This window comes from Cynocephalus volans, chromosome 1 (assembly GCF_027409185.1).
Source record: "Cynocephalus volans isolate mCynVol1 chromosome 1, mCynVol1.pri, whole genome shotgun sequence".
Classification (NCBI taxonomy): Eukaryota; Metazoa; Chordata; class Mammalia; order Dermoptera; family Cynocephalidae; genus Cynocephalus; species Cynocephalus volans.
The window spans coordinates 235,654,993-235,679,950 of NC_084460.1; the positions used below are offsets into that span (position 1 = coordinate 235,654,993).

The 24,958-nt window shown below is 36.0% G+C and overlaps 1 protein-coding gene across 3 annotated transcripts in view; it reads left to right on the top strand.

The window, feature by feature from the left end:
• Window positions 1–24,958, top strand: part of XIRP2 (xin actin binding repeat containing 2) — a 78,040-nt gene that overhangs the window by 3,705 nt on the left and 49,377 nt on the right. For 2 of the 3 annotated variants that reach the window (XM_063088951.1, XM_063088934.1), the window contains exon 2: window positions 20,091–20,251. In XM_063088951.1, the coding sequence (XP_062945021.1) occupies window positions 20,195–20,251 (57 nt within the window). In that variant the 5' untranslated portion in view covers window positions 20,091–20,194. Of the gene's footprint in view, window positions 1–5,989; window positions 6,109–20,090; window positions 20,252–24,958 lie in introns of all 3 variants that reach the window. The other variant, XM_063088942.1, reaches the window with a different exon arrangement.

The following is a 24,958-nucleotide window of genomic DNA, read 5'->3' on the forward strand; positions in this document are numbered from 1 at the left end:
ACTTTGGATACATTTCAAGGTACATCTTGATAAAGTCCTGGTTTTCCAGCAGTAACCTTTTATTACTTTTCACTTTGTATTTCATGTTTCTCTTAAAATTAGGACAAATGGTAGAAAAGAAGACCTGATCTACATATTCTGTTAAAACTCAAAAGATGATGGTTGGTTTATTTTTAATGGTACTAAACATTTAAATTTGCTCATCTCCTTTGTTAGAGGAGACTCCCCCCGCCCCCCACGGTCTCATCACTGGACGCATCTCACTGCTCTTTTTGGCAGACATTCAAGTACATCTTTGTCTGTCACATTTTTCTAATTGTATGAGGGATATATCCCTGTTGCCTGGTGAGCAGAACGCTTTAGATATATCTTACTGTCCAAAAGTAAATAAATCCCAGATTGCTTCAGGCATACATATGACTTAAAATAACGGTAATACTAAAAGAGTTTATTTTGGGAAGTTTCTCTGCTACTCAAAATCCAGTGGCATCTTCCCCAAAACTCTGAATATACCAGCATGTGTAATCCTAAATGGGTTGACTTGGTAGTTACCGATTTAGAAATGCTTTAAAAAAAAAAAAAGAAAAGAAAAAGAAGAAAGAAATTCACATCTTACCACTAACTTTAAAAGCACAGTCCAGCATTATAAGTGGTTTCAACACATATTCTCAGTGTTTCATTTAAAGTTCAATAAATGTGACTAAACATAGAATAATATTTGAATAACAATGATATTATATTAATATTATATTATATTATTTTTAACTCACAGGAACTTAGTTTTATTGAAATAAAATATAGGTAGACTTCACATTACATAATATCTGGGTTTTTGAAAACTATGAACATTAAATTTTGTTGAGTCACATTTGCCCCATTTAATTGCATTATAACTTCACCAGTAATTTATCAGTATCTCTGTTGTTGAGCTTTTGTTTGTTTCTAGTCAGCACTGTCGTAATAAGAATTCAGCTTTACATTATCTAACGAGTTAGCCATTTTGACAAATAATTAGAAGTTTGTAAACAACCATAGTAATTAAGAGCTCCAGGGAAACAGTGAAAAATCTTTTTGTAAAGTTAAAAATCACTCTTTGATTTATCTGTTTTGTAAGCTGGAATTTTAAAATTTCAACTCAAGGGTCACATTATCAAGTTGGAATATTCTAAAAAAGGGACAGACCAAAGTAAGTTTGTTCATGTTATTAAAGAGCTGTCAATTCCAAGCTACACACCTTATTTAAAATTTACTGCCTCTGCTTCCATTGCATCCAGAGACGTTTTTTCTAAGCACTTTCTAGGGCAGAAGTCAGCTGTTTCTCTGCTAGGGTAAAGTCCAGCAATGGCTTCCTGTTGCAACACAAGGGATAGGGCAATGGATGCATAGAGGAAAAGCAGCTGGCAGCAAACTGGCAACTTGATCTCCTCCTCCTTTCCTCTGCACCATCCCAGGGTGCTCAGAGTGGGAACAGAACTTCTTTAGAGCCTTGACTTCTTTAGTAGAAAATATGATAGTCCTCCAAGTCCTGGAGGACTCAAAAACATTTATTTTTAGGAATGGCACTGTACTAGCGCATGTCCGCTTTCAGTCAGTGACTCATTCTGGAATGGGAATAATTTCATGATTCATCACCCCTCCGTCATCCAGAGCTGGACAATGCTGCAACTTTTACTCAGTAAAATTTCAGATAAGTGAAATTTGGAAGGCATGTGTTTGTATTTATGTTACATTCTTTTATTTCTCAGAAGATCTAGTCCAGCTATTGCAGTTGTCCACTCAAAACTACTGTTTATAGTTCCTCATACCCCACCCTTTAAGTAGAAACAAGAAATTACCTCAAGCTTCAATTTTCCCCTCTTTCGTTTACTTCACCATTTCAACCTAACTGCTTGCAGCTCCTTGACTGTGTCTTTACACTATGTTATTACCATTTTTTTTCAATTAGGCTCGATTATCCTCATATACATACACAAATCTGTGTATATTATATGTCTGTGTCTATGTACACATTGCTTTCTGTAAAGCGAAGTGCTGCCTATGCTTCCATATTGTTCTCCATTTCTTTCAAAAGCTCAAAGTCCATTTAAATGTACAAAGAATGATGGGTTGTCTTCAAATAACAACCAATAACCACAACATCTACCATAATGACACCTCTTTTTACTCTTTGTGTAGCATTGAGTAGAGAGCCTGTAGAGAGCCTCATAGAATTTTGTAAATATTTGTATTGAGAAAGTGTCAAGCTAAATCTTAATAATAATAAAAGTAAAAGAATAGGACTATTCTTCTAGGGGTAGATACATAAAATAAGTTCCAGAGGCTGATATATAAAATGTCATTACTGATACCATCTTTATATTTTGATCAATCCTTAAAATTAGAAAGATTTCATAAATGGTGTGCTACTTTTTTTCTCTCTCTCCCTTTCTCATTCTATCTTTTTTATTTCATTTATATTAAAGATCTCTGGAATATTTTCCTTAACCCCAGGACTATAACCATCCTTGAAACGTATGAAGTATCCTCTGTTTACCAGAATCTCAAAAACATCATCTCCTAGAGCCAGAAGAGGTTCCATGAGTTCCGTGTAACACATTCCTGGGAAACCAGAAAATGCTGTCAGATTAATCCGAATTAATTGAAGACAGACTTTGGAACCAAGCTACCTGGGTTTAAATTCTGACTCTTACACAAACCTATTGGTTGACTTTGGGATGATTAATAACTCTGTGCCTCGTTTTCTCATCCAAAAAGAGAGATACTAATAATATCTATCTCATAGGGCTGTTTTGAGGACATAATAAATTTATATTTGTAAAATTACTAAAATATTAGTGCCTGGCACATGTGAAGTGCTGGGTAAGCTTTTGTTATTAATATCACTATTATTATTATTTAATACATCAGTCTAATATAACATAATAGCAATTATTAATATATTCCCAAAGAACAAGATAAAAATATAAAGTACAAACTTTATATGCTAAATGTTCAAAATAGAAACACACTAAAAACTGTTTAACAGAGAAAATTGTCTATCTGAGTTAATAGGTTGTTCCGCTAAAGGTGTCCTTACCTTTCGCAGATGCACTCTTCAGCTCAAATTAAATTCTTGTCCACTCTGGAGTTGTAGAAAGCTGTTAAGTACTCTCTTTTTATTATAATAATTCCAGCACTTGAAATGAATAATGTTTCTGTTATCCTGGGTGATGTCAACATCACATTACCTCCAGAAACTGAATTCTTCAACCACCTTAACCCTTAAAAGTCCAGTTTCTTTTCTGATGGAGCTACTCACTGCCCCATTTTGGACCTTGTCACTACTTTGACCTAGTTCTCAAATTCTCAAAATATTCTCTCTGATCACAGCTTTTTTCTGAATATGTCTTCCACTCTTTCTCCTCAGCTAAAGCTGACCTTGACTGTTAGCTTCATCTCCACATTCTCAGCAGGTCCTGCTCGTCAGCCCCTTCTGCCTTGCTGGCCTCATCTCTGTCTTGGATCCTCTCACAGGGTCTGAGTAAAGATAGAAGGAGAATACTCACTCAGGAGGAAGGCACTGAAAGATGGCTGTGAAGACCAGACTGTTTGTCATGGAAATCTAAAGTAGAAAAGGCAAAGAGGAATCCAATAGTTGAAGAGAAAGCAAAAAATCTTTATCCATAAAATGGTACAATGTATGAGGATTGAGGAGTGAAAACAGGAAAACAAATAATAGCATCAGAAGTAAGGAGGACTAGAAAAAATATAGGACAGAACCTGCAATGAACTAGGACATACATTTTAAAGCAAAGGCCAAGAATAATCCAGATATGTTGAAAGTTTCTGACTCTGGACTTCAGGGGGAGATTTGAGAGCTTAAAAGAATTGCGTAAGACCTAATGCCTGGGCCCTACTGTCAGATTAGCAGCAGAACTTCCAATGACATCCCCCTCATTTTATCTGCCTCCGTATTTTGGGCTAAATCCACCTCACTGGAAGTCAATTCAACATTTTCCCATAATCTGCTATTTTTGCTGCTGTGTATGTATGTGTGTGTCTACGTGTGTGTGTGTGTGTGTGTGTGTGTGTGTGTGTGTTACATGAGGGAACTTCAAAAACTTTAAGGAAAAGTAGAATTAAAAGATAAAAATGAAAAATATAAATCTTATTTCTCAACATTAACTTTATCAAGTTCAAGACACTTTTGTAAGTGATGATACCAGCCATTTAGTCCATCCCTAGAGAACTGAGGGTCCTGGAAATTTAACCGTGTCAACACAGCCTTTTATACATTATCAACTGAAGAAAAATGGGTGACATTTAAAGATTTTCTTTTTAAATTGAGAAACAAAAAGAAGTCAGAAGGAGCCAAATAGGACTGTAAGGTGGATGCCTAATGACTTCCCATTGACATCCTGGCAAAATTGCCTTTGTTTGATGAGAAGAATGAGCAGGAGCATTGTCATGGTGAAGATGCTGGTGAAGGTTTCCCAGGAATTTTTCTGCTAAAGTTTTGGCTAACTTTCTCAAAATACTCTCACAATAAACAGATGTGATCATTCTTTGGCCCTCCAGAAAGTCAACAAGCAAAATACCTTGAGCATCCCAAAAAACTTTTGCCGTGATCTTTGCTCTTGACCTGTCTGCTTTTGCTTTGACTGAATCACTTTCACCTCTTGGTAGCCATTGATTTGATTGTGTTTTGCCTTCAGGATTATACTGGTAAAGCCATGTTTTATCTCTTGTTACAATTCTTGGAAGAAATGCTTCAGGCTCTTGACCATGCTTATTTAAAATCTCCACTGGAAGCTCTGCTCTTGTCTGAGTGCAACAGTTTTGGCACCCATAGAGCAGAAAGTTTGCTCACCTCTAATTTTTCTGTCAAAATTGTTTAATCTGAACCAATTGAGATGTCTACGATGTCTGCCATTGTTTCTGCTGTTAATTGTTGGTCCTTTTCAATTATGGCACAAACAAGAGTGTTTCTTTGCAAATTGATGTGGATGGTCTGCCACTGTGGGCTTCGTCTTTAACATTGTCTCATCCCTCCTTAAAATGAGATATCCATTTTAAACTGCTAATTTCTTTGGGGCATTTTTCACACAAGCTTTTTGTAAAGCATCAGTGATTTCTCATTCTTCCACCCAACTGTCACCATAAATTTGATGTTTGTTCTTACTTCAGTTTTAGCAGAATTCATGTTGCTCTGATAGGGGCTCTTTTCAAACTGATGTCTTATCTTTCTTAGTGCCTCAAACTACATCCTGTTCAGAGATGTTATAATAAGTTAGTACAAGTTTATTTGGGTGCAAAAAGTTTTTGCAGTGCACTCATACTTTTTTCATAATACACATTTTCCAGAAACTTTTTGAAGATCCGTCATATATAAAGGTTTGTGGGTTTGCATATGTGCTAATACCCAATAATCATTTTATTTACCTTCAGCTGACTCCTTATTACATTCATCATTATTCCTGACAATCGCAGATGTTCTCCATTCTAACACACAGGTGGAAAATTTGAGAATAGAAACAAGTTTGTAGGTAACTTTTTAAAAAATAGCTCTGTTAAATTTTAAGTTTTGGCAACATGAAATTAGGGCTTAAATAGTTACTAGAGATGTATCCTGGGTGTAATATGGATAAAGTTGAGAGGTGGTGGGTGTCTGTGTAAGACAAAAAAGGAAGGCTGGGGATGGAGCCCTGGAGACTGTGTGTGTGCGTTAATGTGTGTATGTGTGTATTTCAGGAGACTGGCCACAATAGATGAGTGTTAGTTGTGCCTGGTCTAAACCACTCACCAACTCCATTCTCAGGTTTGAGATTTTTGTTAGAAATGATGCAGGGAATGCTGCAAAGCAACAGCATTTTTAACTCCTCCTTCTGTGATACTTTCTGTTATGGTAACCAAGTGTCAGGCTTGGTGAGGTTTATGACATTTTCCTGAGGCCCTGCACTGCTGGTAAATGGGACCTAGGGCTTTGTGTCACATCTGCTTTCATTGGCAGGCTTCCAACTCAAGAGTGCATTGGGACACCCTGAAAACCTACTGAGGTCTTCATTCTAGCTCCCACAAAACAAGGAGGATACTGTTTCTGATTAAATGGCTCTACAAAACAATATATATGTGCGTGAGTGTATGTGTGTGTGTGTTTGCATGTTCTGTCTGTAACTGGCTCACTGGGCAAGAGAGGCTAGTTTTCTTCTTCCGGACTAAAATGTGATGGGGATATGAATGTTTTCGATTTTTTTTTAGCTATAACACTTCTAATTGCTTTCTCCAGCTATGTAATAATGGGAGAAATTCTGGCAGAAACTAACCTTGGCAGAAAGCCCAAAGTTGACTAGTTTCACTTTCCAAGCAAACATTTTTGCACAGTTCTAATTTTCACCTGCTCATGTGGTGCCCTGCTGGGCATTTTGGGTGATGAGCTGGATTTCACTGTGGGAAACTCACAGATTCACAGGCAAGGCATGTATTTTTGCTCTTGCCTAGAAGCTCTAATCCCAACTTTTACATAACTTGTCTGTGTTGCTTAATAACTTTTTTTCTTGCAGAATTTAAAACTTGTACTAAGAGAACAAGGTAAGAACATGTGTCAACAGAAACCATTACAAGATGGGCATTGAATTTTGTGGTATTATTTCAAACAAACTCATTCAATAAATGTTTAATGGACACCCACTTTGTATAAGTAATCATGTTAAATGTTAAATATTTGTGAAGCTGGCTGTTTTAATCTCAACCGTCATGTTTTAATCTCAGCCATCAGTTTGCCAAGGGCAATCAGCAGATTTTAATTCCAGGTAATAATAAAAATTTAATAACCGGTTCTGCAAAAATGTTAGAGAACTCTCTGCCACTCACTGTTAGGGAAAAGACAAACATAACATTCTTAAAAATGCTTGTATTTTTCCTACCCTGGCACAAGGGCCTTCAAGGAGCACTTCTGGCCACTGTGTGATGGCCAGTCTTCTATATTAACAATGTGTATTACCATTTTGTAAACTGATGGATCTAGGCGGTCCTATGACTGAAATCATTGTAGATACAGTCATGCAGGCTACTAGAGGATTTAGAGATGGAAACTGATGCTAAGCTGCTGATGAGTGGTATTGTAGTTAAGTGTCTGGAATTTTTAAAATAACCTTTAAAACAAACAAGGAGATGCTTCACTTCACAGTCTGAGTTCTCCTTTAGGCAAGTTGTCCTAGTGTAGTGGAAGATCACACTAACTTGAAGTGACCTGTCCATCTGTCCAAGGTTTTTGGTGCCTAAAAGGAGTAAAGTTTAGAAAAGTAATTCAACTCTTTTAAAACTGTGAAAGCCTAGCTTCACATGAAATTTTACAAAGAAACCCAATATATAATAATTTTTTAATTACTATTTACATTTGCACATCCCACCCCCAACTTCCCTCCCTCACCTGTTACTACACTTGAGGATAAATACCAATGGTCTAGGAAAATTTAGTTTGTAAGTGTTAATTAAATTCTTTGTTGTTTATAGATGTTACTGTTTTAATGTGCATGGAATAGAGCAGGTTTCAATCTGGATAACATTTAAAGACTGATTTTTATACTTTGCCCTTTAAAACTAGGAGCAAAATAAGCAGCATAAATTGAGTGCCTCCATTTACAGTGCACTTATAGGATTTGGTTTTGAATCTGAGGAAAAAGAAACAAATGCAAATGCCAAATTTTTAAAGATAAATAACATACATAAATTAAGGGATGATGAGACTGACTAACTATGCACTCCATGTGTACCTTAAGCAGCAAAGGCTATTAAGTTACTTCCACTCTGGACTATTCCAAGTAAGTACCAGCATATCATTAGGAATCTGACATCATCTCTTTCTCTTGAAATTTCATGCTGCATTTGTACACAAAGGGTATTTAGGTCATGTTAATGGTGACGGTACAATAACCCAGCATCTAATTGATTCAATGTTTTGATACATTAAAATTATTATGGGTTTAATTTGTAAACATCTTCTTCTAAATTTTTAAAAACTTGTTTAAAATGTATACAACATTACTGTGTCCCCCTCAATTTGGAGCAGATTAATCAGAAAGCAGTTGTGACAGTACAAACATTTGAACAAGATGCCAATTACCTTTTACTTTAGAGCACATTAGAAGAACCTATAGGTTTGGTAAGAAACATGGTATACCACATGGGTTCTTAACATTTCTGCTTAACATTAGCAGTTTTCTCTTTCCACCCAAGATTAAATAATTAAATGCCACATTGTTTTGAATGTGTTCAAGGCTCTAGGTAGAATTTTATGAAGTACATCACTGCTCTGAAAGAGTGATTTTTCTTCCAGAAGAATAGGTTATTCACCGAGCAGTGCTGCATTATTTAAGCATTTCCACTTTTCTCCTTGATTGCTTAGCTTTTCCAAATTATGTTCAGTAAAGAAAGAATGTGGAATTAGTGGGTTTTTCTCTTCTTTGATCAAGTCTACCAGTCATTAAGTTCAAAAGAAGAAAAATATCAAAGTATGCTGCTGTTTGTGGACTTAGGCAGAGAAAGCATTTTAAACAAAGACTGACTTAAGATCATTGAAAAGAATCGTGTAAGTTCAGGGACTGGATTTCTCTGAGACAAAAGTTGGATTGAATTAAATACATTTTATTATTCCAAGGAAAAGTGTGATTAGTAAGAGAAAAGCTGCCACAATGTCTATGTCTAAGTTGGTGAGAGTTAGAATTTAATGAGTTAGGTTTTCTTTTAATATTCTTTGTAAGAATAAATTTCAGATGTTTACCTTAACTGAGAGGTGAAAGTTGGGAAAGGAGTGAAGAACTGGCTAATTCTCAGAAACAGATCCAGATTCTGGCTGCTCCAGAGTGCTTTTAGCACAGCAATTATTTGAGGTAATATTCAGTAAATAATTAACTTTCCTACCTCTGCTTATACTCAGACCACTTAAAGATGGGCATGCTAGCAAGATGTTTTTTGAAGCTGCAAATTATTAAAGGGAATTAATTTTAATGTCATCTTTATTACAGTACTGTTGCTTATTTTTGATCTGTTGAAAACCAACAGTATATTTGGAACTAAACAAATAGTTTAGTACACACAACCTATCTTCATACAGAATTTAACAAAGCCTGTGAAAGACAAAAGTCCATTATTTCAGGAAAGACAAATTTCAGTATGCATGGGTCATCTCTGCCTACCGATGAACTGCTTCAACCCAACGGTGAACTCACTTTCATTTTTCTGTGTATTCTGGAGGCCCTGACAGATTTCGGGGTGCTAATGGATATTTTAACCAATCTTTCAGAGACGTGTACATTTGCTGCTAATCACAGGCTGAACTTGACGACTGGCTTCACATGGGGAAGGGGTGAGCACCTTTGCTTGCAATTTCTCAAGTCCCAGGCTAGAGGAACAGAAAGAACATAAAACAGGAGCACTACCCCTACTAACTGAGCCACACCTAAAGGGGGATTTGGAGAGCTGAGAATCACAGGGAAGTCTGGCAAAAGGAAAAGCAAAAATGAAGCAGTGGGAATAAAAAAGGAGTACATTAAGAAATAAAGGGTAAGAAAAAGCAGTTGTGTCGAAGAGTTAGCAGCTCAGTAAGAGGTGGAGTAATGCAGAATGATATGGAATTTTGGAATATTCTAGAACAGAGACTTCAGAAAGAATGGGAAAGAAATCCATTCAGATACAAGGAGTACTCAAATAGAAAGAATACTCATATTCACACTAACCAAATATAACAATGCCTCTATTTAAGGTTTTTCCCTCACAGTGTTTGCAATGCATGGGTACTCAGTAGAGCAACAGTGGGACAAATTAGAAATAAGGGATACAGGTTCCTTCTCTTCACCTTTGGTAGGTAGCCACAGGGCAGCAGGGACTTGGGAATGACCCTGTCACCATCACCTGGGCGAGTCCACGCCAGGGTTCACTGTGCCAACCCCTCTGCTCGAAAGCGCATAGAGAAAGGAAAAAGTGAATAACTTTGAGTGATGGTTTCATGATTTTACCTAAAATACATAGAGCAGGAAAAACTGTGAGGAAGCATTGGGGGCAGAGGGAGCAGGTCTGTCCCTAAAGTGAGATACATTAGGGTGATTTTTATGAACTTTACATTCAGAGAACTCCCATATGGCCTGCAGGTGAAAAATTGATGGTTCATTGCCTCGTGCCAAAAACACAGATAAACCAACACTGTGAATATCATATACATTGAGTTAGTAACTTTTTCCCTTACATTCTTTTCTCTATCACTGTGGCCATATTAGTAGGACTACACCACTTTCGTCTCCTTAATTCCATCTTGTAATTATTCATTCTTTCATGATGTCTTGTGTTCTTGTTTCAGGCACCACGGTGGATACTTCTCTTATAAATAGTAATGCAGTGTCCTTAGACAAGGCTTCAAATTCAGATGAACCAGAGTCAAGTTTTATCCTTGCTACTTACTGGTTTTGAGATTTACAAAAATGTCATAACTTTCTTATTCTCAGACTCCCCGTCTACGAATTCTTATTTGGACAATAATACCCAGGGTATATAATAACACCTAAGATGGTTGGAAGCTAGTAAGCATATATTAAGTATTTACTAAGTGCAAAATACTATGTAAAATTCTTTGCTTTTATAAGATCTCATTCAGTCTTCACAGGTAACCATTCATGTATGTTCTATCATCATTCCCATTATATAGGTAAGAAAAAGCAGGCTTAGAGAGGTTAAGCAACATGCTTAAGGTCAAATAGTAAATGTCAGAGATAGACTAGAAATCTGGCTTTCTGGGTGCACAGCTGGTGGTTAGTCCCCCTGCAGGTCTTCTTCCTCAAGCTAAAAGTGCCCAAAACACAGGCTGGCAGGAAACAGGAGTACAAACCTGTCCTGGAAGAATTTGTGTGCTGGTGAAAGGAGAGAGAAGTGGGGAGGACAGTGGGACTCACAGATACACTAAAGAGTGATAAGTAACATAAGTAGAATTATGATGTTAACATATTGAGGGAGCACAGCAAAGCAGCTACACACTGCCTGGGTTAAGTGGGCAAAACCTGAAGAGAAAACGATCCACTATGGTGATACATGTAAGAGACATTTCAACTCCTTCAACTCCAATTGGGCTTTGTCCATTTTAATCTCTTTTCATCTCTCTACAAATAAATGTGGTTCTGAGGGGTTGAGGACGTGAAGTGTGTGCCTCCAAGTTCCTCAAGATACCCCCATAAAAAGCTCCCTATTTTGGGTGTCTTCAGACAAGCCAGCTTCCTTAGTAGGGCCAGCCATCCGGGAATGTGTTTTATTACACATTTATTAATTCAACCTGTCATATTTCTGTTTTAGAGATAAGATCAGCTCAACACTATTTTAGGATACTGTATTTCTTGAGGATCTCTCTGGTGTTTTTCTTTTCTTCTCCTTTCAAGTGAAGCATGACTGAATATAATAGTGCTTAATTTGTCCCCAGCCATGAACACTGTGGCTGGCCAACAGTGGATGGGAAGTAGAGGTTTATTGAATGCATAAGTAAAGGCCTAAGAGGAGAGTGTACCAAAACCCCTCATTATATACCTGAGAAGCAGATTTAACCAAGGGATGCTTAAATAGAAGCATGACACCACCTCCCATGCCCAGGGCAGAATAGGTGACTGGAAAATGAGAGCAGTGGCCCCTGCTCTGCATTTTTTGTGCCTTTATAGTAAAGTTCATTCTTTTCCCTGTCCACTTGGATCTACACTTAACCCCTTCTCAAGTTTGATCTCTATTGTGACCAAAGTGAGATAGCTGAAGAATTTGCTTTAATGTCTAATTCAAAACACAAGGTTATAAGAATGAAAAAGGAGCCACTTAGAGCCTTACCAATTCAGCTTATTGGTTTCTCATTGATTTATCTCCAGATTATACTAAAATCAATGTCTAGAAAAGATTAACATGCAGATATTTGGGAAGCAGAAAAGAAGATTCATACCCTTAATTAAAATCTTATTTTGAAATTAAAATATTATATCTTAATGAAAGTATATTTATATAAGAGACTGTGTAAAGTTGAATCACCTTGTATGCAGAAATACCAGAATTCAATTCCAGTCTCAGCCATTTACTATGATTTCATCTTTTATTTATTTGTTTTTTGGCAGCTGGCTGGAATAGGGATCTGAACCATTGAGCTTTGGATCTTGCTTTTATAACACCATGCTCTAACCAACTGAGCTAACCAGCCAGCCTTTGATTTCATCTTTTGAGCATTACTTCCTCATCACTAATATGGGAATAATCCATCTATCAGATATGGTTATTACAAGAATTAATGCGATAATACACGTAAAATGATTAACACACAAAAGATACTCCTTGAATGATAGTTATTATTATAACGTAATATAAGTCTGATTGTGCTAGTGAAAGAACCAACAAAGGACTTATTGCTGTAAAAGTATGCATTATCTACAGGCATTTAATAGTTCTAATTTACTTGACCATTTCAGTAAAATTTAAGTTATTTCATTCAATTATTGATTTTTTTAACTGGCCAATGCTCTAATTAAGCTAAGCAATTAATTAAAAAATGTTTAATAGCCGTATGATTACATTTGCAAATATGCCCAGATTAGAAATATTTTTATACTAATGATTATCTAATTTCTGATTAAATTCCATTCATTCAAAACTGCGGTAGTACAAAAAGTACTTCCTTTGAGGTGATAGGAGCTACAGAAAACAGATAAGTCTCTAGAATAAGAAATGACTACAATTGGAAATAGCAGTTTTATTACTCAGAGAGATTAGAATCTAAATGGACCTTTAAGCTGAGTCTTATTTTTAAGCAGACAGACATTTCTTCTTTGGGGCATGAAGAGTAACTTCAAAGATATGTCCATCACAGAGTTGTTTGTGAATGTACATCTGTGCAATTTGGGAGAGCTGGAACTAAAATATGTCTTTAAAAGAATCTACTGTGTAGTGGTTTCTGACTTGAACAAATATATACATATGTATGTGTATACAGTAAATGCTTATATTAATTTCCTGTAGTGGCTGTAACAAATCAACACAAACATAGTAGATTAGAAGAGCACAAACTTATTATGTTATAGTTCTGAAAGTCCAAAGTCCAAAATGGGTCTAACTGGGCCAGAATTAAAGTGTTCACTGGGCCAAGCTCCCTCCAGAAGGAAGAATGTTTCCTTGCCTTTTTAGCTTCCAAAAGGTGCCTGTATTCCTTGATTCATGATCTTACTTCCACCCTCAAATCCGGCAGTGAAGCATCTACAAATCTCTCTCTCTCTCTCTCTCCCCCTCCCTCCCTCCCTCCCTCTCTCCTCTTCCTCTATCTCCTCTTTTCTGCTTCTGTCATCACATCTCCTTTCTAACTCTAACTTTCCTTTCTTCCTCTTTCACTCATGAGGACCCTGGTGATTACATTGAATCCACCTGGATAATCCAGGATAATCTCCCCATCGCAAGATCCTTAACTTCATCACATCTGCAAAATCCCTTTTGCCATGAGAGTTAACATATTCACGGATTCTGGGGATTAGGATGTGAACATATCTGAGGAACCAACATTCTGTCTACCAAAATGCGGAATCTTTTCTTCTCCCTGTAAGAGGCAATTGGATTGAAAACATCTCTTTGGTTTTTGGTGAACTAGGAGAATACTGGTTAGGGAAGAGTTGGTAAGGAAGTAAGAGCTAATCCTTTTTATTACTGTGAGAGAGCTGCTTTTGTTAATGTACGAACCATGGAAATCAGATGAATGGATGGATTTTGGGGAAGGTGACAAATGTACATGCATTAACACATTGCATTTTGGGGAAATAGGATCCTTTGGGGCAAATGATCATAGGATCATTTCTTAAACCATAGTTTAAGAAATGGAGTCTGATTCCGTGTGTTCATATGCTGGAAGGACACCACAGTATAGCTTTTGTGCTGTCACAGCATACATGTCACTTGTAGTCTTTTGCCCTTCCTGTGCATGTTTTTTAAGAACTGTGAATTAACGCAGGACTGGGAGGTGCACTTGTGCTTGCATTTTATTTTCCATCTATCTCTCAGTTTTATGATATTCAAATGAGAAATAAGAATATATAAGACTCAAATTGATTTCAAATTTGACTTGGCGGCAGTATTCTAGATGCTTAAAGAGATAAATTTTATTATTAGCTGGGGGATATGCAAATATGAAGAATTATATAAAAACTTATTTGTGTTAAATGCTCTGAGCCTATGATATGTGCATTGGTATGATATCCTGCACACGAAACCGAACTGGGTTATACATCAGATATCTAGGTTTGATAAAATTTAGTCCATCATTTCTCCCAATTTAGTTCTAAATCAATTGTCTGGGTACTGAATAGCTGACGTCTTAATAATGCATCCAGAATAAAACAGCATGGTTGTTGATATGCCACCGAAAGTGTGCTTGCCTTCTTGAAGACTGTATCTGTGATTGCTCCAGCTTTGCAGGCTTCCACATGACTCATGAGCATATTCTGCCTGGTTCTTGGGACTAAATAAAGGCTTCTGGAGTCTATTTTAGCAAATTTCAGAGAAAAATAATTAAATTCTAGTTTTTCTGCTAAACAGTTTATATTACAAATAAACCTTAAAATTTCTTTTGAGTCATAATTATGCGCTGGATTAGCCACCTAGAAGGATTTTTCATATTCTTATCATATGCAATATGAATGAGTTCACAACAGAAAAGGGCATCTCTTTGTTGTTTGATTTTTTTTCTTTGTTTGCTTACTAGGTAAGGTGATTTTCTTTGTTCTTTGAATACCTGAAGTTCTTGAGAAGTAGCATAGAAACGTGGTTAAGTCAAGGAACCCAGAGCGAGGCTGCCTAGCTTCCCTTCCCGGCTCTGAAATTCACCAGCCACCTGACCTGGAGCAAGTTTTATAATCTTCTCCATCTCTGTTTCCTTATCTGTAAAATGGAGATAAAAATCAAAAATAGTCTCTACCTCATAGTGTGATTGAGATCATTGTGGATTAATGTCTGACACATAGGAAGCACTTTATACATATCTGCTATTATGTTTTTACTTGTGAATCATTCTTTCAAGTTCTTTATTTGTATTTCAATAATAGCAGCTTTTTTAAATTGAAAATTAACACTTAAGCCTATTTATTATGATTGTCCCCTTCCAGTTTTCCTTGTCCCTTATCAATTTTCCTTAAAAATTTTTTCACTTTGAACTTTTTATGCTTAGAAAACACAACCAAAATCATTTTATAAACTACTTATATTTCTTGAAAGATTTTCATCATTTAAAAAAATATTTAACTCTTTAGCCCATCTGGTACTCCATTTGCAATATGCTGTGAGCTGAGAATCTCTGAATGTTTTCCTCAAAATTATTACCCAATTTTCCCAGCACGATTTGTTGGTAATGCTGCAATTTTATCCCCTTTCTTCATCTTTATCTTAAACATATTTACATAGCCAACCTCTTCCTGATTCAGTGCAGATGTTTTTCACTTTTCAGGATGCCTTTCCTGACACCTGCTTCACATACTCAGGTGGATTATGTCCTCCCTATAGACTCTCAACTCACCTGGTACAAAAGCTCTGTAGGATAGTGAGTGTGTTTTATGCTTTTTGTATGCAATCAATATTTATTTAATATTAAATTATATATTAAATATATTAAATTAAACCTATTAAAATATTAAAACATATTTAAAATAAACCTCATTAATTATTTAATTCAAATGATTTATTTTGGGAATTGTAACTGGCAAAGATGGAGAGAAATATGGTAGAGCCACCCATAGCTATTATGTTCCTGTAACATTCTCCTTTTTCTTTTTACTGATGGTCTTTTTATGTTTCTGTACTGTGCTAATCAGCATGTAGTGGTCTAAAATTATTACAGCTTCATAGTGGGTGGTATCTTTTATTTACAGAATGTCCCTCCATCTCATTTAATATAGTTTGTTTTCAGAGATATTTTGCTATATTTTATGATATTTTATGATGACTTTTCCTCATCTATATTTGCATCGTAATTCTTTTCCATACACATATATATATAATTAATATATATGTATATATATATGTATGGAAAACATATATATATATAATTAATATATATATTAATTCTGTGTTTTGTTTTAGGTTTATTTCTTGTGCATGGCATATGATTGGATTTATTTGCCTTTGTCTTTCAATGTGGAGTTTGACCTATGATTATTTTTATAACTAATACATTTGTTTTTATGTCTGCCTTCTTGCTTAGGTATTATATTTTAAGGACCTTCGTTTTCTTTGTTTTCTTTTTGGATATCTTGTTATTACAAGGGTGCTTCAAAAAGTTAATGGAAAAATAGAATTAAAAGACAGTACAAATTTTTCCATGAACATTTTGAAGTGCTCTCACATATGGCCTGTGTTTAACATTTTGTTGGCTTCTCACATGGTTATCAACTTGGATTCAACTCTGCTTCACAAAACCAAAATTTTAGTAACCAGTTCCCTTTTAGTGTTTGGTGTTGTAAAAAAAATACCTAAGGACGTCTGAAGTTTGTTTCTTCATCGCAGAAACTCTTCATGTCTCTTAATGAAATAAGAATTTAAAGTATTTTCCACTTCGTTCTATAGATTTTTCTATAGTCCATATTGGTCAGGCAAAAGGGACAGGAAATGAAGTGATACACAAATTTAAACAGTATTTGAGTAGGTCAGTTTTAAAGCACTTAGTATTTAATATGTAGCTTTCATCTAGTAGCATCAATTGTGCTGTTACACAGTCTTCCTTTTCATAATACTTTATCCACAACTGTAGTGTGGGAATGTGCCTCCCATATTTTGAAGCTAATAAGAACTATTTGCATTTAGAAAATGTGTTGAGATGAAATCTGGCTTTAGCAAAAAGATAGTGACAAAGCACTTGGCCTTGTGAACCCTACCCCATTAGGTATCTTCTGCATAAACATTTTTCAGGCTCTGACAATTTTTGAACAACACACTGACCCTAGCTACCCTATCTCTATGTATCAAGCCATTGACCTTTATTTCCTAATTTTGTTACTCCATAAAGGTCTGAAGATCGTATTTATAACTTATTTCAGATTTTTAGATAATTGTCTAATGGGAAATGAGGAGAGGTTTGTCACTTTTTAATGTTGTTAAGAAAAATAGCATTTTTAAAAACCACTGAATTCCAAATTTGAAATTTCCTGAACAGCTGATTCAGGATAGTTCATAACAAATGTATCAATGATGCTTGTGAAATATCTCTTGATATTAATCTGTGCATATTTGTAAGAATTCTTTCTCTGATAATAGAAATTGTGAAATTAGGAGAAAATTCCAGGATATATTAATTACATTAATTATTCCTCATTGTTGTCTGTCTCTGACTTCTTAAAGCTCTTATTTTATCACCTCCAAGGAAAGAAGGGGGTCTACACAATCCCTCTGGTGACTGACTGCAGACATGTGAATAATTGGTCAAGAAGGGAAGAATATTCTGCCTTGTAAATATTATACCACTGTGCTTTTTAAAAATGCTTTAAACAGGAACTCTCCATAGAAAGTAAAATTCAGGAAGGCATAATGAATTTCTTTAACCTTGGCAAATTTTATTCGTTAATTGATTTTAGTTAGTTTATATTTAAAAACTGTAGAAGAAAAATCTATGTCTGGGGCTTGAGAAAATAAATCTCTAGTCATACAATCGCTACCAATTAAAGAAAGTAGTAATGGACTTAAGTTGGATCTACATGTAGTATATAGCTTTTTATATTACAAAAATTACAATGCAAATCTTTTCCCTAAGAACTTCAGAACCCTTATAAAAGACATTCTTCTCCTGCATATCCAAAAGTTGTTATGATAACAGATTGTATTTTTTAGTGCTTTATTTTCTTTCAAAGTGCTTCTCTATATGCCATTTCTGCTTTATGGTATTTATTTTATTACACAAAGAATTAATATTTTGAATAGACTGGAAATTATTTTCTTACAAAAGAATAAATGGGAGCTTTCTATATTTAGGGTGCGAGGGATTCTAAACCCAGCTATGCCATTAACTCTGGAGATCTGGGAGAACGCACTACACTTCTTGAGATGTTTGTTTACTCCTCTGCACAATGAATTACCTCTAAACCTCAGGAACGAGAAACTTCTAACAAAATGATCTTGTGATATTAATATTTATAATGCATTCTAACAGAAATAGCAATCTGGAAATGTTATTTTTCCTTCCTCTTTTTTGCACAGCCCTTCAGTCTTTTAGCTGGTTCTTACTTTGTCTGATTTGCATACTTAACAGTTTCATCGTTCCCTATTTTTCCACAGTTATTGTGTAACAATAAGCATTTTTATTCGTTTTTCTTAATCTCATTCTCTTTAAAAGATACCCTAAACTCATTGTGTATTGCTCTCCAACCTCAATTGCACCCAAGTCTTTTGAAATAGGGCATTAGGAGGTCAAGTATCTCCTATTCCTCTCTTCTTCCCAACCCATCCATAAGGAAGGGGCTCTCTTGTCAACCCTACAAATACACATCAGGTGTTATCAGAGCTGATAGAGGCACTGCATTATAATAGACTGGGCATGTTACATAAAATATTTTTTACAATATTATTAAAATATATGAAAATGTTTATTTGAATAAAATGTCTCTTTGGAAAACCAAATGCTCAGGGAGGAAGTCAAAAGGCAAATGATTTTATTTTTCTCTGGACCCCAGAAGTTGTATTCTCAACTGCTGGTGTGTACATAAACCTTGATGGCACTAGTAGAAGAAGTAAACGGTTCAATAAGGTGGTTCAGTGTGGGGGCTGAGAGCTGAGGCAGGAGAAAGAGGGGGAACAGGAAAGAGGGGGAACAGCTTGGCTATCTGTTGCCTGGGGTTCTTTGGACCTTGGTTCACAGTATTAAATCAAACCAAACCAAATAATAAAGTACACCGAAGAGCTCTACCCTGCAAGTCCCAGAAACTACCAGCCCAAAGAATGAAAAGGAAGGAATGGGGTACATGAATGACTGATAAATTTACATATAAACACACACACATATATCATGCACTGTTTGGTCCCAGCAAGAGCCCTGGAAATGATTTTGGAATCAATACTACCTAAGAGTGAACAGTAAACCAAAAAGCAGAGTAATAACATAGCAAAGGGCACTAGATTAAATAAGAGAAATAAGAAAAACTACTTTTGAGACCACCTCTGGCATATACAACCTCAATAACCATGGAGAATCACATAACCATGGAGGGTCCTTACATTCCTTTCACATAAGGAAATATTTAGGCTTATGTTTTCTTCTCGAAGATCCTTCTGTTTCTGACAACTGTTAACCTGCGATCATGCAATCAGTGTTTTGCTCTGTTTCCAGATATGTAATTCCTACTACCCTGCATTTTTGTCAGGTAGATAGCTTAAATGGGAAAATATTAGATTCTCTAAAATGGGTGACTGACAAAACTGTTTCTAATGATACTATTATTTCTTTCTTATGTACCACATACCGCTATGAATAAAAGAAAAAAAAAACACAGTCTGTAATTCCCATCATTTTTGCAAATTTTGCCTAGATTTATCTCCTTGAGGGTTAGGGGTGAGGAGAGGAGAGCAATTTTTAAACTTGCTAAAGATTTAGTCAAACTGTATTCAAATCTGCCACTTATTAATTGTGTGATCCTGGGAAAGTTTTTTAACGGCTATGAATCTCTGTTTTTTCACATATAAATTTTAGAAAATAATAACACCTGCCTCAAAGGTTGTTAGAGAAGTAAATGAGATAACACTCATATAGCATTTAGCATAAATTTAATACATAGTCAGTGCTTGAGGAATGTCAATTATTAACATTATAGTAATAAATATCTATTTTGCGTCAGAATAATTGAAGGAGTAGGAAGGGGGGACAATATTTGTTTTACATTTATAAAAGCATATGCTCCTATACAGGCATTTTGTAACTTTGCTTGAAAGCTTGAAGAAAAGAGGGTGACCATGAAACATTGAAAATATTGTGAAATGTTCTGGTCTATTTGAAGAAACCAAATATTTTAAATGTCTTCACTGTTTATAAGGTGATGCTGTTTTTTTGTCAAAGCCTGACACATATCTGAGCATGTAACATGTGTTTTCAGTGACTGTTGGCCCTCATAGGCCTGCGAGTGAATTTGCAGAAGACAGTGCTGCTGGGAGCAAGGGAGTGTCAGACCTCCAGGAGGTGGTGTCCCTGAAGGAGCGGATGGCGAAGTACCAGGAAGCTGTTTCCAGGGGTGACTGCCGCAGCTTCTCTGCTAATGTAAGCTGCTTCTAATGGCTTTGCATTAGGCAATGTGCTTGCTGTCTATCCAAGTCTCTCCTTACATTTGGAACACAAGAATACTACTGAGCAGTGGGATAAAGTACAAAGAGCACCAAAATAGCGTCAATCAAATTCAGACGATCTGAATTTAGGTTTCAGCCGCGATACTCATTAACTGCGTGAACTTGAACTACTGTCTTAACCCGTCTCTGAGCTTCAGTTTCCCTAACTGAAAAATGGGAATGATCATTTACCACATAGGGTCTCGGTGAGGAATCAAAGAGATAATTTATGTGTAAGCCATAAGGCACGGTATGAAAGTGTTATTACTGTTATCGTCATCGTTTAACCCATAGCTATTCTCCTCACGAAGGTTCGAATTAATTTCAAATTTTAATAATGTAGGTTTGCATGCTGCCCTCCTTGGTCTCATATACGGTTCATTTAAATTCACTGGCAGTATAATTTCTTTTGCTTTTCTCATTTCTCTGTATGCACTAAATCCATTAGGAGAGGCTTAATCAACATAGAAATGAGAGAGATTAGCCATGTAGGCATTCTGCTAAACCAATTATGATTATAGGAAACTGCAGGATTCAGTAAGACCACCAATTTTTAGAGCCAATGCATAATAAAGTCATGATCAAAAGAATTTATGGGGTTCCATATTATGTGGCCTTCAGCTTAATGAAATATAAGAATATTCTGTTATAATTATAATCTCCAAATTAGCCAAGTTGTTTGAGAGAGAGAGAGATTAGCCAAAAAGAGTGGTATTTTAAAATAGCTACTCTTAACATATAAAGTATTTAGAGACAAGGCTTACTGTGCCAAACTCTTAGGAATATTGTAATTCTAGATAACATTTAAGTTTTTACATAGTCATTAAAATACATTCTAGACACAGCATAAATTTAGAATGAATGCACAGAAGTGACAGAAGTACCTAGATCACTTCCAAAACAAATAGTAGCACTGCAGTGCCTCCTGCCAGTCTTCTTAGCTAGCACCCCCTGCTGGATCCTTAATGAACTTTACTACAAGTGAGTGTTCTAAATTGGAGAAATGATTCTTGGGGAACAACTGATTTTGAAAATTCCTAGTTAAAGACTGGTTATTTAGCAACAATCATTTATTTAGGAAGACTTCTATCTTTCCAAGAACTAGCAGAATATACCAGAAAACAAATTGGTATCAGAGCATGATTTGTATTTATAATGTGCTAGAAAGAGAATGTTTAAATTGGGCACACAGGGAAACTAAAGTATCTCATTATTTAAGACAAAAATAAAAAATTTTAATGCTAATCTGAAAATAGTATACATATAAGGAATTTAAATAATCCTTATCTTTCCTGCCCATTTTACCAGTAAGAAAACTGAGGAAAGTGAATTATAGGAAACTATACAATTAGGTAGTGAGGAAGCCAAGCTACATTACTAGTCTCTTGACTCCAGTACTCTTTTAATTGGATTCAACTTCTTCCTCTCATACAAAAAAGTATTTTGGCCCCCAAAATACCCTACTGTTTGGTTTGGTCTTAAGCAAATATTGTGGGGGAAAAAAAAAAGGACACGTATTATCTCAGCAGAATCTAGGTAAATATCTAGAGCAAAGAAAAATAATTCGCCTTGTTTGGTAAGTTGCATCAAATGCTTCTTTCCAAATATCATGGAAACCGTGACTAAATCTTGATCTATACAATTAGCCCAAATACTATAAGTGCAAAATCTGGAAGTCAGGGAGGTGGACCCAAACTGAATCCACTATATTTCAGTCATATTTAGATAGCTAACAATGATCAGCTTCTATTTGTCTTGAATTCAGTCACATGGAATTTGGTTGGGCTTAAATGAATGTCACGCCCAGAAGCCCCCTTGAAGACAACGGGAAAGGAATGTTTGTTGAGCAACAGATACTAAAATGCCAAATTCTGCACTGTGCAATTTTATTTTCTTTATCTTTTTAACACTCACAATAAATCTGTGAGAATCATATTACTATGTCTAGTTTATAAGAAAGAAAACTGAGGTTCGGGAATTCTAGCCTAAGATTTTGTCAGTACTGGGATTAGAAACATTCTTCAACTCCCAAAATTATGTTATTTTTATTATGCCTTATAACCAAAAGACAGTTCTTTGTAAAGGAAATTAATGACTGTGTAATATATTTACTTAGGTTTAAGTGTTAGGTATTTAAATTCACTTCTTATTATCGGCATACCCATTAGGTTCCAAATTTTATTTCCAAGCCAAAGGATAAGAAACAGAATAATAACAAACATAAAAAGGTTCAGTGCAAAGCAATCTCAGTTATGTGGTCATTTGTAATAACATGGATTAGCAGGTTATTTAGAACATGGCGCTAAACCAGGCAAAGTCACGAGTGATGTCCATCTAAGCAAGGAAGCATGCCTCCAGCATAAGCCACAGACAGCTTCTTGAGCAAGTCCTGCCAGCTCATGTGTGTACACCTTCATCTACAAGCAGAGCTGAACATGGAAACCTTATCATCACCACTAAACCACATACTAGGGATTTGTTTCACTGAAGTAGGTGAGCAGCTGCCCCAATGTAATAGCAGTAACAGGGGTAGTCAGTACTTCCATTAAAAATAATCAATCGTATGCATTTTTGCACGTGTAACGTGGTCTGATTCCAAAGCACAACACTAAAGGAAAGTGTATTAGTCAGGGTTCTCCAGAGAGACAGAACCAGTAGAATATGTATATAAGTATATGAGAGGGGATTTATTAGGGGAATTGGCTTACACAATTGTAAAGACTGAAGAGTCCTACAATAGGCCATCTGAAAACTGGATGCCAGTAGCATGGCTTGGTCCAATTCCAAAGCTCTCAAAACCAGAAAAGCCAATAGTGCCATTGGTGTAAGTCCTGGAACCAAAAAGCTAAAGAGTCTCAAGCTCTGATGTCCATGGACAAGAGAGCAGAGTGTATCCCAGCTCCAGCAGATAAAGAGCAATTCACCTTTTGCTCTTTTTTTCTGGGTCCTCGGCAGATTGGATGGTTCCTGCCCATATTGAAGGCAGATCTTTTCCACCCAGTCCACTCAGGCCCACATGTTAATCTCTTCTGGAAGCACCCTCATGGACCCCTAAAATGATAGCTTTACCAGGTTTCTAGGTATTCCTTAATCTAATCAAGTTGATGGCTAGAATTAATCATCACAGAAAAGAATGGGTATATCTGTTTTTTAATCCATTTGGTAGGTAAGAGGCAACCCGTCCAGCATAGGACCTGATATTTTTGTAAAAATGCACTTACTAAGAGAGTATCCAGTCATTAGCATAATTACTGAGGCTTACGACTATTTTGCACATGATTTGGACATTGTAGTTGTTTGAAACAGTGAGGTTTTCTTAACAATAATTACCTTAATTCTTAGAATTTAATACTTTATGTATTATCTATATATGATCTATCCAGGAAGGTTATTTATGTAAATTAAATGACAGAGGGGTAAAAAAAATATTGTGGACTTAATTCCCATTTTTTATTCTGTTTTAAATTTCAAAAGGGGTGCCATACTTTCTCATGACCTCGACATGTAACAGTAGTTGATCAGGATTTACATTTAAGTTTTGTTGCAGAATTTGATAGAATATATATCAGGTACATAGAAGTATACAATCTTATCTTTTCTTCCCATAGAGCCAATGTGCATATTCTGAAATATCTGGTAGACTACAGAAGTGGGAAAATGTTATTAACTTGGTAAAGTGACCACTTGGGTATTTGCTAGTAATTCAGATAATTCTAAATATTAGTTCAATCTCCAATATTCTGGAGTATAAGAAATCCAAACCCAAAGATAGTTACCATGTTTTTAGAACCTTTTTGAGAAATTGCCTATTTGAGTAAAGATTCCAGGACCCCAGGAGTCCACAGTCCATGGTACAGGAACCTCAGCTCCCAGGCCTCCACTTACTTTTGTGGTCTTAAAGCTTCCAGGGTTATGTGAGGACTGGACCAGACCTCAGGAGACCTGCTCTGGTTTGAAATGTCGCTGAGTCTCTTCCGAGAAGCAAGCAGACCTGGATGCTTCCTGGAGCAGGGAGACCTGGCATGAGTCCTATTTGCTTGACAGCTGTCATACTATCTGGGCTTGACTGCCTGCTGGGAGTGTGCTGAGTAATCAAAACCAAAGCTCCTAAGCTACTTCTGCACTTCCCAAGGGGGCACAAGATCTGTCGGGACTCCTCCAGTGCTTTTTAAGTTGCTTCCAGTAATATGGATTGAAATCAGTTTTCTCATCTATAAAATGAGAAAGATAGACTAGAACTCTTCTAACGTTAAAGCCCCCCAATTCTGACTTGCCAGTGCTCAGAGCTGAGGTCTGTGGTGTGCCAATCCTGGAGTAGTGAAGCTGCTGTCCTGCCTGTTCTTTGAGACCAGTGATTAAGGCAGCAGATGTTAATTCAAATTCCAACACCAACACTCATGTCCTAGCTGTGAGAATGTAAAAAGCTGTCTGACTTCTCTGAACCTCAACTGCCTTATTTTAAAATGTGGATAATAGGTCTCCATATCTTACAGAATATGGAGAAGCATTAAGTGACAGAATATATATGAATACATACAAAGTCACCTGGCACTATGCCTTAAGTAGCTGTTATTACTGATACTAATATTTTTACATGAAGGACATTCTGAAACTCTTTATTTTGTTCATCCTTAACAATTTA